At 41.4% G+C, this 13,685-nt stretch overlaps 3 protein-coding genes across 5 annotated transcripts; 2 read left to right on the forward strand and 1 right to left on the reverse strand.

Annotated features, from left to right (window-relative positions):
• Positions 1-345: 345 nt before the first annotated feature.
• rnaseh2b (ribonuclease H2, subunit B) lies at positions 346-4,780 on the forward strand. 3 transcript variants are annotated; one of them, XM_062403416.1, is made up of 11 exons: positions 349-578; positions 850-918; positions 1,716-1,823; positions 2,136-2,212; positions 2,903-3,017; positions 3,103-3,167; positions 3,312-3,417; positions 3,707-3,788; positions 3,877-3,922; positions 4,195-4,272; positions 4,611-4,780. In XM_062403416.1, the coding sequence occupies exons 1-11, from the start codon at positions 515-517 to the stop codon at positions 4,719-4,721; spliced, it is 921 nt and encodes a 306-aa protein (XP_062259400.1). In that variant the 5' UTR covers positions 349-514; the 3' UTR covers positions 4,722-4,780. The 3 variants fall into 3 exon arrangements, with proteins under 3 accessions (XP_062259402.1, XP_062259400.1, XP_062259401.1); XM_062403417.1 differs by lacking the exon at positions 349-578 and adding an exon at positions 632-771; XM_062403418.1 differs by lacking the exon at positions 4,195-4,272 and having other exon boundaries at positions 346-578.
• Positions 4,781-4,985: 205 nt separating this feature from the next.
• LOC133967542 (uncharacterized protein C13orf42) lies at positions 4,986-8,674 on the reverse strand. The gene is made up of 3 exons (XM_062403060.1): positions 8,084-8,674; positions 7,857-7,998; positions 4,986-6,189 (listed from the first exon to the last, which is right to left on the reverse strand). The coding sequence occupies exons 1-3, from the start codon at positions 8,501-8,503 to the stop codon at positions 5,948-5,950; spliced, it is 804 nt and encodes a 267-aa protein (XP_062259044.1). The 5' UTR covers positions 8,504-8,674; the 3' UTR covers positions 4,986-5,947.
• Positions 8,675-11,023: 2,349 nt separating this feature from the next.
• LOC133967396 (TLR adapter interacting with SLC15A4 on the lysosome) lies at positions 11,024-12,650 on the forward strand. The gene is made up of 2 exons (XM_062402816.1): positions 11,024-11,151; positions 11,543-12,650. Exon 2 carries the CDS (start codon positions 11,544-11,546, stop codon positions 12,471-12,473), a length of 930 nt encoding a protein of 309 aa, XP_062258800.1. The 5' UTR covers positions 11,024-11,151; position 11,543; the 3' UTR covers positions 12,474-12,650.
• The last annotated feature ends 1,035 nt before the right edge of the window (positions 12,651-13,685 follow it).

Genomic DNA, 13,685 nt, shown 5'->3' on the forward strand with positions numbered 1-13,685 from the left:
TTATAATAGTAATAATATAATAGTGATAACAGAGCTCGACACCTTCCTTGGGAGATCCAAATAAATCAAAATTTGTGTTCGATAGTTTCAGGCTCATCCAAACAAAAACCCACATTGATCAACATCAAAACTCTTACAGAGCATTGGGACTGTACCACGGCATGTTAAAAACAGGGTGAATCAAAAGTACAGTACGTCTTATTATTCACTTCTTTGAGGTTTTTTTTCAACAACGACGCATCTATTCGATTTTTAGAAATTAAATGTAATATAAATCTGATTACAAAAATATGAAATTAAGCTCAAATATCTATAATACATGCGGTGTTTCCCTTCCCCCCCCCGTGGGACAATCCAAGATGGAAGCACAGAGGCGCCTTTCCATAGCACAGCGGCAATTTGAACTAAAACGAGGCCGAGTGTGTTTTTACACCCAGGAAATAATCCAACTCTTATCAGCAGCACTTCACGTCAACACACAAAATAACTCCGCTAAAGGCTATTAACACACAAAATGGCAGCTAAAAAGAAGCGGACGCCTCGCGCACAAAATGACAGCTGGGTGGTGGTTGCTCCAGGTAGGTGCATCTCTCAGTCTGCTAACTAAGCTAACCTGCTAGCAACAACACCCCTTTGAGAAGTTAGCAGACAACATTAGATCACAATCACACAGAGAAGCTACTGGAGGTGGTGACAGCCGCTGGTTGTCACATACATCGTTTTGCTACACAGTCACAACATGCTAGTTGTTAGCTTGTTATCCAGTGATGTGTGAGTTAGCTTGGTAGCCATGCAGATGTTGTGTGTGTCGAGCTGTAACGAGTCTAATGGTTGTTGTGATTTTTTCAGACTCTGTCCTCGATGCAAAGAAGCAGGACAGCGACCCGGCTTTTGTGAGACTGAGGAAACCAACAACAGGTTTGTACCATTTTGTGGTTTATCTTATAAACATACATCTCATATTCATATTTTATTGCACATCTTATATTATTTTAGTAATATTCTGACCTCTACCTTTGCAAACAACTACTGCACTTTTGCACGCTTGTCTCTTATTTTGCCATCTCTTGTATTTAGTCTTGTTCTCTACTCTATGTGGAGTGCCCTTGACATGCTGCTGTAACACAATCATTTCCCAATTTGGGATCAATAAAGTATATATCTATCTATCTATACATCTATATATCTATCTAAACGTTTATTTATATCCTCCACTTGTATTTAACAGTGAGAAATGACTCTTGGACTAACTGCGGTTTCAACGAGCCTTTAGTGATGTCACTAGATGCTGAACCGGTGAATCATCAACATGACACTTTGTCATTAGGGAATAAATACAAATTACAATTTACATACTTTTTGAAACTTTGCTCCTCTAGTTGTTGGTAAATAATCTGCTCCAGCACATAAAGCAATTCAACAACAATGTTTGTTCAATTTACAAGATACAACCAGAGAGTGATACAGCTTTTGAGTAGAAAGAAGCCGCATTTGAAAACTTTTCTAATATTCAATCTTGTCACTTCCCGTCATAATGTATGAAAAATAATGTTTTGAAGTGAGTAATCTTGAGTTGTAGCTCAGACAAAACAATGTTACCAGTAAGTCAGAACATAATAACAGTCAAAATTCAGATCTGTATAAGGTAACCTTTAACTCATGCACATGCGGATGTAGAAGTGACCGTAACCCAGTTCCTCTCTGTCCCCCTGCAGATGAAGCATCTCTGTACATGTTGGGTGCCGGCGATGCACAGATGTACGAGGTCAAAGCGTTCGAAGAAGATTTCCACTCCTGGTTTGTTGGTCAGGCTGTTCAGAGAGGTGGGTCTCATTACTCATTGAAGTGTGAACTTTGAAGAAAACTTAAGCATCATAACAAACGCTGATACAAAGGTGACTCAAACTAACTGTGAGCAACAGACATTAGGGTTGTTCTTGGCTGCAAAAGATGCTCAGAATAAGCCAGATTGTCTATGCTGAATATATAACACATTCAGAGGAACAATGTTTTTACATTATAGCAACACCAAGCACAGACAAACGACAACAAAGAGGACCTGCTGACACAAATTACAACTAACCATATAGTCAGTTGTAGTATAGTGTCTCACAGCTGTTTCTTTTGTTAAATAGATGGAAGACTTCTCTTTGTTACTCCAATGGATCCTCTTTTCCTTATCTTACCCTATTTGATTAAAGCTGGAAAAGAGGTAAGAGACAAATCTTTTTACAGGATTATTGTACCTCTAACTTAATCTTTCTCACGTCGGTTATGTTGATGCATGTCCTCCCTCCTGGCCCCCCGCTGACCTGTGCTCACTTTATACATCAACGATAAAGACACTTATCAGAAGATACCTGAACAGTACTGAAGTTTACTTAATGTTTATTTTATTCACTCTATAGAGTTTATGAGACACATATTTAAACACTTTAGAAAAAAAGTCAAACATTTTGCACGCACTCAGTTCACCTGCTTCACACGAGACGAGACACGCACATCAGGGTTAAAGCGACAGGAACGATCCGGATTCATATCCTCACACTCAACAATGCCTTATAATACACATTCACCCAATGGCAGTCCATTTAAGTTGTCTATTTAAACTTTTATTAAGATCAGCTCTACATGTGAGTGACTAGAAAAGAGCAGAGGAGCAGGGTCTCTGGTTGACAGGTGCTGAGTAATGCGCCTCATGTGGGTTAGGGGTAAGTGGTGATGGCATGAAATAATTGATCGTAATTGAGGGGAAAGTTTGAAATAATTGTGATATTGATTTAAAGTCGTATCGCCCAGACCTCATTTGTACTAAAATATCAGATTTTTGTTGGTATTTGTTTTATTTGTGTCATCAGATTTTTAATGTGTGACATCTGCTTCTATGTTACCTGCTGCTCAGGGGAAGTTCCAGCCTGTGGATCAGATTGTTATGGATGAGGAATTCCCAGTTTGTTCGAGGCTGCTGAGCTGCACACGTTCCCTGGCCTCCCTGCACCACATTGCAGAGGAAAAAGGTGAGGTGTCATACTGAAGCTAGTCCCACTCATCTATAGGATTATACTAATTGCTCTGTTTAAACTGTGTGTTGTATTCTTTTAGAGGTGGGAAGCCTGAAGTTCCATCGATATAGCCAAGAGAAGACAATGAATTGGTTAAAAAAAAAGGTACTGTGAACTACAAAGTACTCATCTTTCTATGCTGGTACAAAGTACAAAGACACACTGCAAGACAAAACAGTTAATGTGGTAAAGTGCGTTCTTGTGTTTGCACAGTGACGTTAGATCATTCTTTTATTTGTCTTGCTGAAGGTGGAGAGGACAGTTGTTGCTCTCAAGAAGAAAAATATCTCCGTGGGTGAAGGAGTCAAATCCACAACATACATCAGAGTGAAGTCAGAGTCAGATTACCATGAGGGTGAGTCGATTTACCTTCAAGGTACTTCAGTGTTTAAAGCTCTGTCTTACACAGTGAAACATTTCCTACTACGAAAAAACATTCACAGCTTGTGTTTTTACAGTAAATATGATGTTGACCTGTAGATGGCAGTACTGACATGTAGTTTCTGTGATTGGGTTAGGGTTAGTCATCAAACTCTGTAACATTCCCCCACCTTTAAGTTAGATTTTTATAAATCACTTACTTTATATAAAAAATGTAGTAGTTTTATATTAATCACTTCCATTCTCTCATCATCATCATACAGAGGACTACCTGCGCTACGCCCACGGCCTGATTTCAGAGTACATCAGTGAAGACCTGAGCAAAGCCCTGCTCAAACACTTGCAGTACGTCCAGACATCCAACACTTTGACATCATGACTTGTATTAGTGCTTTGACGATAATGTCGTCTTGCATCTCTTCCTACTCCACAGGTTACCAGAGCTCACGAGCCCAAAGGAAACCGAGCCTCCTTCCAAGGTAAGTTCACTTCTTCTGCACATTCAACGCGTTCAAATGTTGTCTGTACTCCTCCTCACTCTAACTTATCTTTGGCTGTTTATGATGTGAAACGTTCCGGTGAAACGATTCCTAAGTTGCTGCTTGTATGTTTTCAACTTTGGTTATAGAGGCTTTCCTTTTCCATCCAGCGTGGGGGTCTCTAGAACTAGATGTGTGCGTGTCTGTGGTTGAAATTAAAAACAGTGGCGCCCTATGTCATGAACAGCATTTCCTACTTCCTCGTTATGCAGAAGCGGAAACTTTCAGGCAATGCGGTGGAGGCCGAAGAGGACTACACCAAATTCAACAGTGCAGACTTTGCGCGGAAAGTGAGTGTCTGCCTGAACTGAAGAGAACAAACAATTAATGTCGGTGTCTATGGCTCAGAAATCATTTGTTCCGATTACTACAATAAGGCTAAAGTAGTCACTGGTTTGCTTTTTCCTCTGGAGCCCTTGGGTGATTGTTGGTGAAGTTTTGCTCTGTCGAACACTTTCTTTAAGCTTTGCTTGTAGACTTTATCCACATGGGTCAATGGGGCTTACCATGTGTAAATGTGTTTTTCTCAGCTTGAATTGAAGTACATATGTAATCAATTCTCCGCTGTCTCCGTGCAAGGTCGTCTGGTTATCATATTGATTTTGTTTTTCTCTGCTCCTTATTCCAGCCAGCCAAGAAGATGACGGCTGCTCAGAAAACTCTGGCTAAGGTGGACAAGACCGGCATGAAGACCATGTCATCCTTCTTCAGCCCCAAAGGCAAAACAGAGAAGAAATGAATGTTGTGTAGTTTCTGGTTTGTACGTCACACCTTTTGTAATAAAGAAATGAAAAGAAATGGACATATTTACATTTTTTATAGTTTGAATGAGACGTTGAGATGAGAATGAGAAGAGAAGGAGGCTAGATTTCTAATATTTAACCAATATATTAATCTAAGGAATAATATTATAAATTATTATAGTATAAAATTAAAAGTAGTTAATACTTGAAACTTATTTTTATGATAATTATTCTGAACATTTTCAAATTCAGGTCTTTTTAGTATTTGTAGTTATTCTCTTTTTAGATGATTCAAGGGTCTACATGACCTTTCCTCTACTGTAGCTCCCAATCAAATTACACAGTAGTATCAGAAGCATCACACAGGTCATGGTTTATTTATAATTGTAAAAAATAAATAAAAATCATTCATCACCGTTGTGTTGTGACAGGTATCTCAAACTCTCCGGCCAAACAAAACCACAAGTAGCATAATGGTTAACTTAGAGAATATGTTTCCCTCATTATTCAACTTTACCCTTCATCTTTAACACTGTTTTAACTGTGGCAGGGAGGAACAAATAACCTTAGTAGGTTTTGAACTCTTCAATGTGCTCAGCCCTTGGACTCGCCTCGCAAATGTGAACCTCTCTCCTGAATTAAACTGCTACTAAGGAGCCATTGTTGGATTTCTCTTTCTCTATGATGCCTGGGAGGAATGAAGAATCTGCAGATCTGAACCATAAACTGTGCTCACACTAAACTCCATAACATCCATCATAATAAAGCATGATTCCCTTGATTAATTAAGTTAAAAAGAACCCTTGAAAGAAGTGCTTTGAAAAGATGGGTAAGGTAAATGTAAGAAATTACGGGATTTTTCTGTCAGCGCTTCCGGCAAAAGTCACCCTACTTGCATTTCTGCTTTATAGTGGCACCCTATTGCTAAATATCCAGATTATTGTTAATTAACTGCAACTGTTATTTAAATCCTTCAAAGAAATTATACCTGATAGGCTTTTTAATATGAGGATGTTTTTACATCCAACTGGACAAAAACACAATAGACTTAAATTATAAAATGAATGGCTAAATTTCCTTTTGCTGCTTCATATATATTCACAATAAAAGTAAAAATGTGTTTTTATATAAATATTAACTGTTCAGACTGATTTCCCCCCCCCCCGTGCAGACAATTGTGTCAGACCAAACAGAGAGCAGGTTTCAAATGTCTCATCAAGCCTCACTTTTCTTTTTTTAATTTGGGCTTGAAGCGCAGAGTCTGGAAGGCGCTCTCCACCGCCTTGGGCAGGTGGATCGGGTTCCTCTGAAGCCGCAGCCTGCTGCTCGTGGACCCGCTCTTGGTTTTCTTCTTGCTTTCCTTGGCACAGTGACGAACAGCCTTCTCCTTTGAGTCATCGGTGACACGAGGAACCCGCAAGACCCAATTGGAGTGGAGGTCGTGTTCAGCTGAGCTGGAGGCGACTGTGGGAAGGGAGAATGGAGTCAGAGGTAAAAAGGGCTGAGGCCGAGAGCTGGTACAAGACAACCCATAATGCTTCTAATTTAAAAAGCAAGCAGGTCACAAAACGTTATCAGGTTTTCAAATCTTTATCCATGCTCGACCCATATCTAGCCTATCCCACCCGTGGTGTTTTTTTCACATTATACACTTTGACATGCCACAGAGGGAAAGGTTTAGTTGTAATTCACAACAATACCACTGGCTGCATTAAATTAAGTGTACCAGCTAAGTTCTGTGGACAGTTCAGCTGTGTGGACCAATACTAGTACTAGCTATATGTAAGCCAATAACATAGAAATACTGAATGTAAAAGTGAAGGTGATGAATGAAAAAAAACACCGTCAGAAGTTAAATGCCTTGAATTTAACTGTTTCCTAAAGTAAAAGTACATACATATAATTAATGAAATAAACAATAGCAAAAGTAAAAGGATGCAAAAAGGGGCCATTTCAGAGAAATACCACATTGAAGTATCCATTCATAATTTTGTATAGTAAGCAGCACTGTAAACTGGCCAATGTGGGATTTATTTTGAAGTTAAATCTCTTGCAATACATAATATTGTTTGTCTTTATGACCTAAGTGTAGTGTAATCTTAATAGTGTAAAATGTAACGACCCTACTACTTATTCAAATATTTATCACATCGCTATGAGGTCCAGGTATCAAAGTCAAAATATGTAATTTAGACATTTTTCTTCATATGTTATATATGAACATGGGAGCAATATTTGAGTTTGTTGGCTGGTCAATGTGGAGATGATTCTAAATAATAGTTGGTAAAGCAACATATGGCCATACGATCACTGCATGACTGCAGTCTGTATAATTCAATTGAATTATATTTGATTTGTATAGCCCCAAATCATAATATACATATATTCAAGGCAATGAAACTAGAAGGTTGAGACCTTCATAATGAAAGAGAATCCCACAATGAGCAGGTGTGTGGGAACTGTGGAGAGAAAAACTTCATCATAACATAACTTGATTTCAATCGGAGGATGACATGAATTTGAAGCTATGTTCAATGAACTCTTATTTAATACAACCAGTTTCAACCTTATTAACACATCTAGTAGTATTAGGCTTTTGGCTCTTGTAGGTAATTAAACACAGGGTCATCATCACCACTTAAAATCCTACAGTGATTCGGACTAACGTCAAAAGAGCCAGACAAGGTGACAAAGATTTAATCCCCAGAAACAATGTGGATTCGACCCGATGGAAATATTTATTCCGCTCACTTTGACTCACAGAGACGCGCTGAACTATGCACACACCAAGGCCCAGCATTCCCCTAAATTAAACCAAGCTGTGCTAAATTGCATAAACTCACAAATATCAGTTCCCCAAATGTGATAGAAGAAAAATAAATAATCCCCTGTGAAATAAGTAGAAATGTTGAAAACAACACTGTATCTCCCAATGTTAAAGAAAGTGAAAATTAATTACTGGATCTGCACAAACATTTTAAGGGTTCTTTCTGGTTCAACTCTCCGCAAAATGTCCGGAGTAGTTTCTACGTAATCTTGGTCACAAACAAACCAACAAATAATAATAATAATAATGAAAGTGTGAAATACTGATCATTACAATTCTAGTGAAGATTTATTTTCAGACTCACCTATGAAGTCCACATCTGCATGTCCATCATCCAGGTTAGGTTTACGGGGAGGCTCATCGCAGCTGGCGATGACCGAGTCAAAGAACTGCAGAGTGTCCTGCTCTGTGGGGACCGGAGGAGCAGAGGGTTTGGCTCTTGGTACCTGTGGTTTAAAGAGAATCAAATAAAACTGTATAACACCTCTCTATGGTACCGCCTGCACATCAGAGATGATTTTAAAAGCTCACAGGTTCCTGTTTCGTGGGCGGTGGGGGTGCAGGCTTCTTCCTGGAGGATGTCACGTTGGCCTGGATGTCTCTGCTCTTCAGGTCGCTCACACTCTGGGTGTAGCGCCGCCTCAGAGCCACCAGGGCCTCCAGGTACTCCAGGCAGTTCTGGTTCTGAGAGTACAGCCATATCTGGTCCTCTTGCCTCTGGTAATAGTACAAGGTCGACTCGATGCTCACTGAGCTCTTGCTGCGTTTTAAAGTGGAGCCTTCGGCGGCCGTCGTCTGCCTTCTCTCCCCCACCACGAGCATGGAGGTGCTGCGTACCAGCCTGACGGTGCAGGCTCTGTGGTAATCCTGTTCACTCCTGCACCCACCTGCATCCCGGCCTCTGTGTCCAGGCTGATTGGGACGGAAGACATTGTTGATTTTCCTGAACATCCCTCTAAATGGAGCCTTTGGGGCTCAAATCATTGACTTTATATTCCTCAGTGGTTGTGAAGCGTCCATCCATCGTGGTCTCCTCCTGATAAACCAGTGTTTTAAGACCTGTAAAGCTGGATGAATGGAGCTGGGTTAAAACAAGGCGCTGTCCAGGGTTCTGAAGCTGCAGATATGTGAGGCACCTGACCTCAACATGTCGCATGCTCCTCAGCAACACTGCTGTGGCAACGGCTCGGTAACTGGACACTCCAGCCAGTCCTGAGTCAGATACTGTGTCCTGACTCACAGTGGACACAATGACAACAGCCAAGAATACAACAAAACACAGGACCTGTACTTCTATTAACTGTGTGACTGTGAATGCACCTGTTTATAAACTCTGTTTCATTCGATGTTCATTATAGAAACATGATAAATTGCACTTGTTTACATCTGGGCCAAGTTTTGTGTCAAATGCAAAAATGCTAAATCTTGAACTCTATACCAGTTATGTAACAACATGTCTGTATTTAAACAAAACTCCAGAAGTTATGTGATGTTGATTAAGGATTCCTCCTCCTTATAAATTATAGAGCAGCTCCTCTCCTGTTTCATGTGGGTCTATTGTTGGGCTGCTCTGACGCGAACAGACGGCATCTGAATGAAAAGAGTCTGAACTGAAGTGACACCGAAAAGAGACTCATTTGGAGGACAAACACACATCCACGGCCATTAATATTGTCTGGAAGTTTGCATCCCTTTCACTGGATTTCTGGTTCAGACCGGGGTTTGTTGCGCAAAAGGAGATCACACACTATTTGATATTAATCAGTAGAAAAAACACTCTCCATACAGAACAGTTTGCATCATACAATTCTGAAAAACAATCTGACCACTCGACCTGTCACAGTCTCCGCAACAAAAACGTAGTTAGTTTAGTAAGTTTAGTTTTTCAAAACATATTGTTCAGTAAAACCTTTGCATTGCAGAGGTGTCTCCCTAATATCAAATTATAGCTGGGTGCTAAACAGGAGGATAACAAAGATAAGCTGGACCTTTGATTGGTCCTCCACAGAGGAAACTCACAATCAACATGGCAGCACAAGGACGTAACAACGCAAGGGGAAAATGTATTAACAATAAAATGTGCAATATTAAAAATAGGGATCAAGATTGTGTTATTGTGCAATTTGTGGTATTCTTGTAATATAATGTTCTATAGGTGCACTAGGTCTTTCTTGAAAATCACAATCCTCATCAGTGCTGATTTCAACACAGACAGCCAACACTACCACAGGCACCAGACAAGAGGAGACACGGCCCATCCATTGAGCTTCATCCGTCAGAGTGATGAGTGTGTGTTTGGATGGGGAAACAGCTCAATGGAGAGAGGTGAGTGCATGTTTGAAATTCATTTGGGTAGAAGTTGAGGCAGGAGGTTAAAGGGGATGCTGAAGAGTGAAAGGAGACTTATCTGAGCTTTTGTGAGTCCGACAAAGTCACAGAGATCCACCAGTGTATCCACAGGGGTCAAAAGGTCGGCTCCCTTCAATCGCTGCTTATTTTCACCAGCGTCTCGTCCAACGAAATTCATCGCATCCAGCCGGTCCTTGGAACATCTATCAGTCAGTTGATGTCATGTTTATGTCTTTTATTAGTTCATATAATGCCCAGAAACTGAATGAACTTCAAGATCTCGCCTCCTGTTTTCGCTCACTTCGCCGTCTGTCCTTCTCCAAACTTTCTTTACTTTTCCCTCTTTTCCCCTCACTGGTTCATCTCCTCCCTCCCCCTTTCCCCTTTCCTGCTCATTTTCTTTTTCCTTATTAGCTTTTTTGACTCAAAACCTTCATTCACTGTTGTAACCAGGATCGTCATTTATGAATCTCACTCACTGTGGAGTCAACCGTGTCTGTCTGCCCTCTTCTGTACAGCTTGGACGTTTTTTAGAAAGCGAGGAGCTGGTGCAGTTTCAAAAAGGAAATAATGTGGTGCGATTGCAAAATCGAGCGTGTAGTCACACTTCTGCTTGGGCAGAGGGGAAGACAATAGGAACTTTGACGTATGGGTTCACAGTTATTCGACTACAACCCTTCACCATCAACTGGCGGAACTCGAATATAACTCTGAGGTGATGGCGTGACAGAAACAGGAATCAACATCTGCAGAACTTTCTGTTTACTGATATTTGGAATGACTTTCCATTCTGCTTTTTACCCAACCTCAGCCACACACCTGTTTCTTATTTACAGTGAAACAGAACCTCAGCGGTTTCTTTTCGTAGCTTGTGTCTCATTCCACACTAACAGATGCCCTTTCACAGCTTTTAGCAAGAAGGGAAAATAATTCTTCTTACATAACATTCTAATGTAATATATATGAGATCAGGGCGGGAATAAACCTTATAAATGACAAACTATTATGCGTTGGAGTACATTCACACACCAGCTGCAACATGAAGTTAAGCAGAAATGGGGAAAACAGAAATAAGATTCAGATATTTCCACTTCCTCTTGGAGTGGTACAAAGCAACCTCTCTGCACACTCCTGTTCACACACTCACACACAGATAGACAGTGACAAGTTGATATCTGCTTCTTTCTGTTGAGATTAAAGACGGTGGAAGTACCAACGTGCTGATTGGGAAACTTTGATTCCAGGCAAAGGTAGGAAGATGTTTTCTTCAGAGTATAATCAAACTTGTTTTAATTCAATACTATATTGCGATAAAGTAAGATGCCTTTTTGTTAATCATCTCTTGGACCAATGTCGTTTTCTTTTTTGGGGGATTGTTGATCCACAGAACTCAAGGTGGATCATAAAAGATCTTAAACTCATTTTAAACAGAAACCAGAGCCATAACTTGTCGTTGATATTCATGCTGTTATATGTGTATATTTTCTAATACACAAAACTTGTAAACTATGAGGCTGTAGATGCTGTGGTGTGTGGCATTGGTCCATGTTGTGTGTTCCTATAGGTCACCAGTACATGCATGGGGACAGTGTGTGTTTATAACCCGGTTCACAGCTCCTGTGTGTGTGCTCTTTGTTGCAGGATGCTTTGTGAAGGCAGATTGTTTCGCATGACCTTCGGTGAATCGGAGGAGCCGGACTTCCTCCCTCCTCTGAAGGCTCTTCAGAGTGCTTATGGGCAGCCGAGAGCAGCTGCCACCCTCATGTCAGGCTCCGCTACACACGCCCCCCCCATTCATTGTACTTCCCCCGAGCCGATAGGTGGCATAGAAGACAGGAGGACTTCAGGGGATATGAACAGCCCCCCGCCACTGTCCTCTTCTCTCCTCTCGGCCCCTCTGCGCAGACAGATCTCTGCAGAGATAGAGATCCCAGCTCTGGATCGCTCGGGTAGCGATGCCCCTTTCCTGGTCCCCTCCTTCTGTCAGAGCATCTGCCAGAACTACAGTGACCTTCACATCGGAGGTGACCAGGTGCTGCCTCTATCAGCGCAAGAGCCGAGGCTCTGCACTGACGCTCAGCCTCCTGGCCCCTTCCTCCAGTCCTGTGATGTCCCCCCAGCTGTAGAGGATTCTCTACCAGGACAGACATCCCAGGGTGGGCTTCTGTGTCCAATGAGGGGAGGATGGAGACAGGGTAGTGGCCGTGACCTGAGCATTATGTTCCGAAGCCGAGATGGGCCATTCTCCAACTCCCTTCTAAATCGCTACCTGGAGCAGAAACTATTGGATCTGTACCAGCAATACACAATGGAGAACATGGCGAGAGATGAATCTGACCAAGGCCCCGTTTGCCCTCTGATGGCGTCAGAGTTGGTTCTGACCAGCCTGGACCAGATCACCATGAAGCTGAGTCGCGAGGGGAACGTGGAAGCCAACCTGGCCAAGGACATGGTCCTGAGCTGCCTGCTGCGGGTGGCTGGTGACATGCAGTCGAGTGAGATCAGTACACCCGTCCTGCAGATTTCCAACGAGGAGTCCAGGGAGCAGCTCACGGAGAATAAGGAGGAGTAACCGCAGGGCGAAGAACCCAATTCTCCCTTTCATTTTAGACACCAACACCAAACATACGGATGAAACTGATGATAGGATATTTTTGCTGAAGTTTTGCTGTATTTATGTAGCATAATTGTTTACATCTATCATCTAATGTGTGCGTGTTTTCATTTTTACAATAAAGACAGGAAGTAAAAATAGAAACTCATCTTTCCCCTTTCTCTAGTAACATTAACCTCTACCACAACACAGCATCCTGCATTAGTTTCATAGGTCAAATATCACAACTATCTATCTACAGTCTATGGTTGCATTATTGAAGTGCAGAGTTTAACACTAGAAAGCAGTTTTTTGTATATCTAATTTGAATTTAAGGTCTGCATGTGCATGTGCAACTGGGTCAAACATTCAGCTTACACAAGTTTTTACTGTACTATGACACATCTTGTAATATGCAGTGAAGCTTTTTTTACAAACGAAGGAGAAGGAACCGGTGAAATTCTGACCGAATTTTATTTTAGGGGGTAAACTATTTCAGAAAACAAATTAAGAATGAAATTAAAGTATTTGAATTCCTCTCCATGGGAGCAGATGGTCAGAGGACAAACATGTGCATTGGCAATCGATCTTCTGCATTTGCAACAATAGAAACCCACAATCAAATCAGTTTTTGAAATGTTATGCCCTAACATATCATTCCTGACATATTTCCTGTTTTTGTCGACCATGAATGTCTATTCCCATGCTCCCCTGCAACTTTCCTACAATGTCTGCAGTTCAACAATCTGTCACAAGGGGGGAGCATTATCACCCAATTTATTAACCCTGATAACTTTGACCAGCACCTCCTGCTCCCCTCTTCTATTATTCCCCTTTCCTCCTCCTCCTCCTCTTCCTCCTCTCCTCTGTCGTCTGCAGCTAATGCTTCATATCACCAGTGTCCTACTACTGCTAATCTATGATGTCATTAGGACCGGGCTGTAAATCTGCAGCACACAGGCAGACAGGCACCGAATTTCATACTGCGTCTGAAATACTGTTTCCTCCACTTTGTAAACAAATTCCAACATGAATATTAGAGAATCTGTACGACATTAATTATCCTAACATTTTTTTATTTGGGCACAAATGAGGCCCCTGGCATCGCTGCTGTAAACCTGATGATTTGCTTGGGATGGGGGGGGGGTGCATGTTATTTTCCCTCTATTTAAAGTGCTTTCAAAGACCGTC

Source organism: Platichthys flesus, chromosome 13 (genome assembly GCF_949316205.1).
Source record: "Platichthys flesus chromosome 13, fPlaFle2.1, whole genome shotgun sequence".
NCBI lineage: Eukaryota > Metazoa > Chordata > Actinopteri > Pleuronectiformes > Pleuronectidae > Platichthys > Platichthys flesus.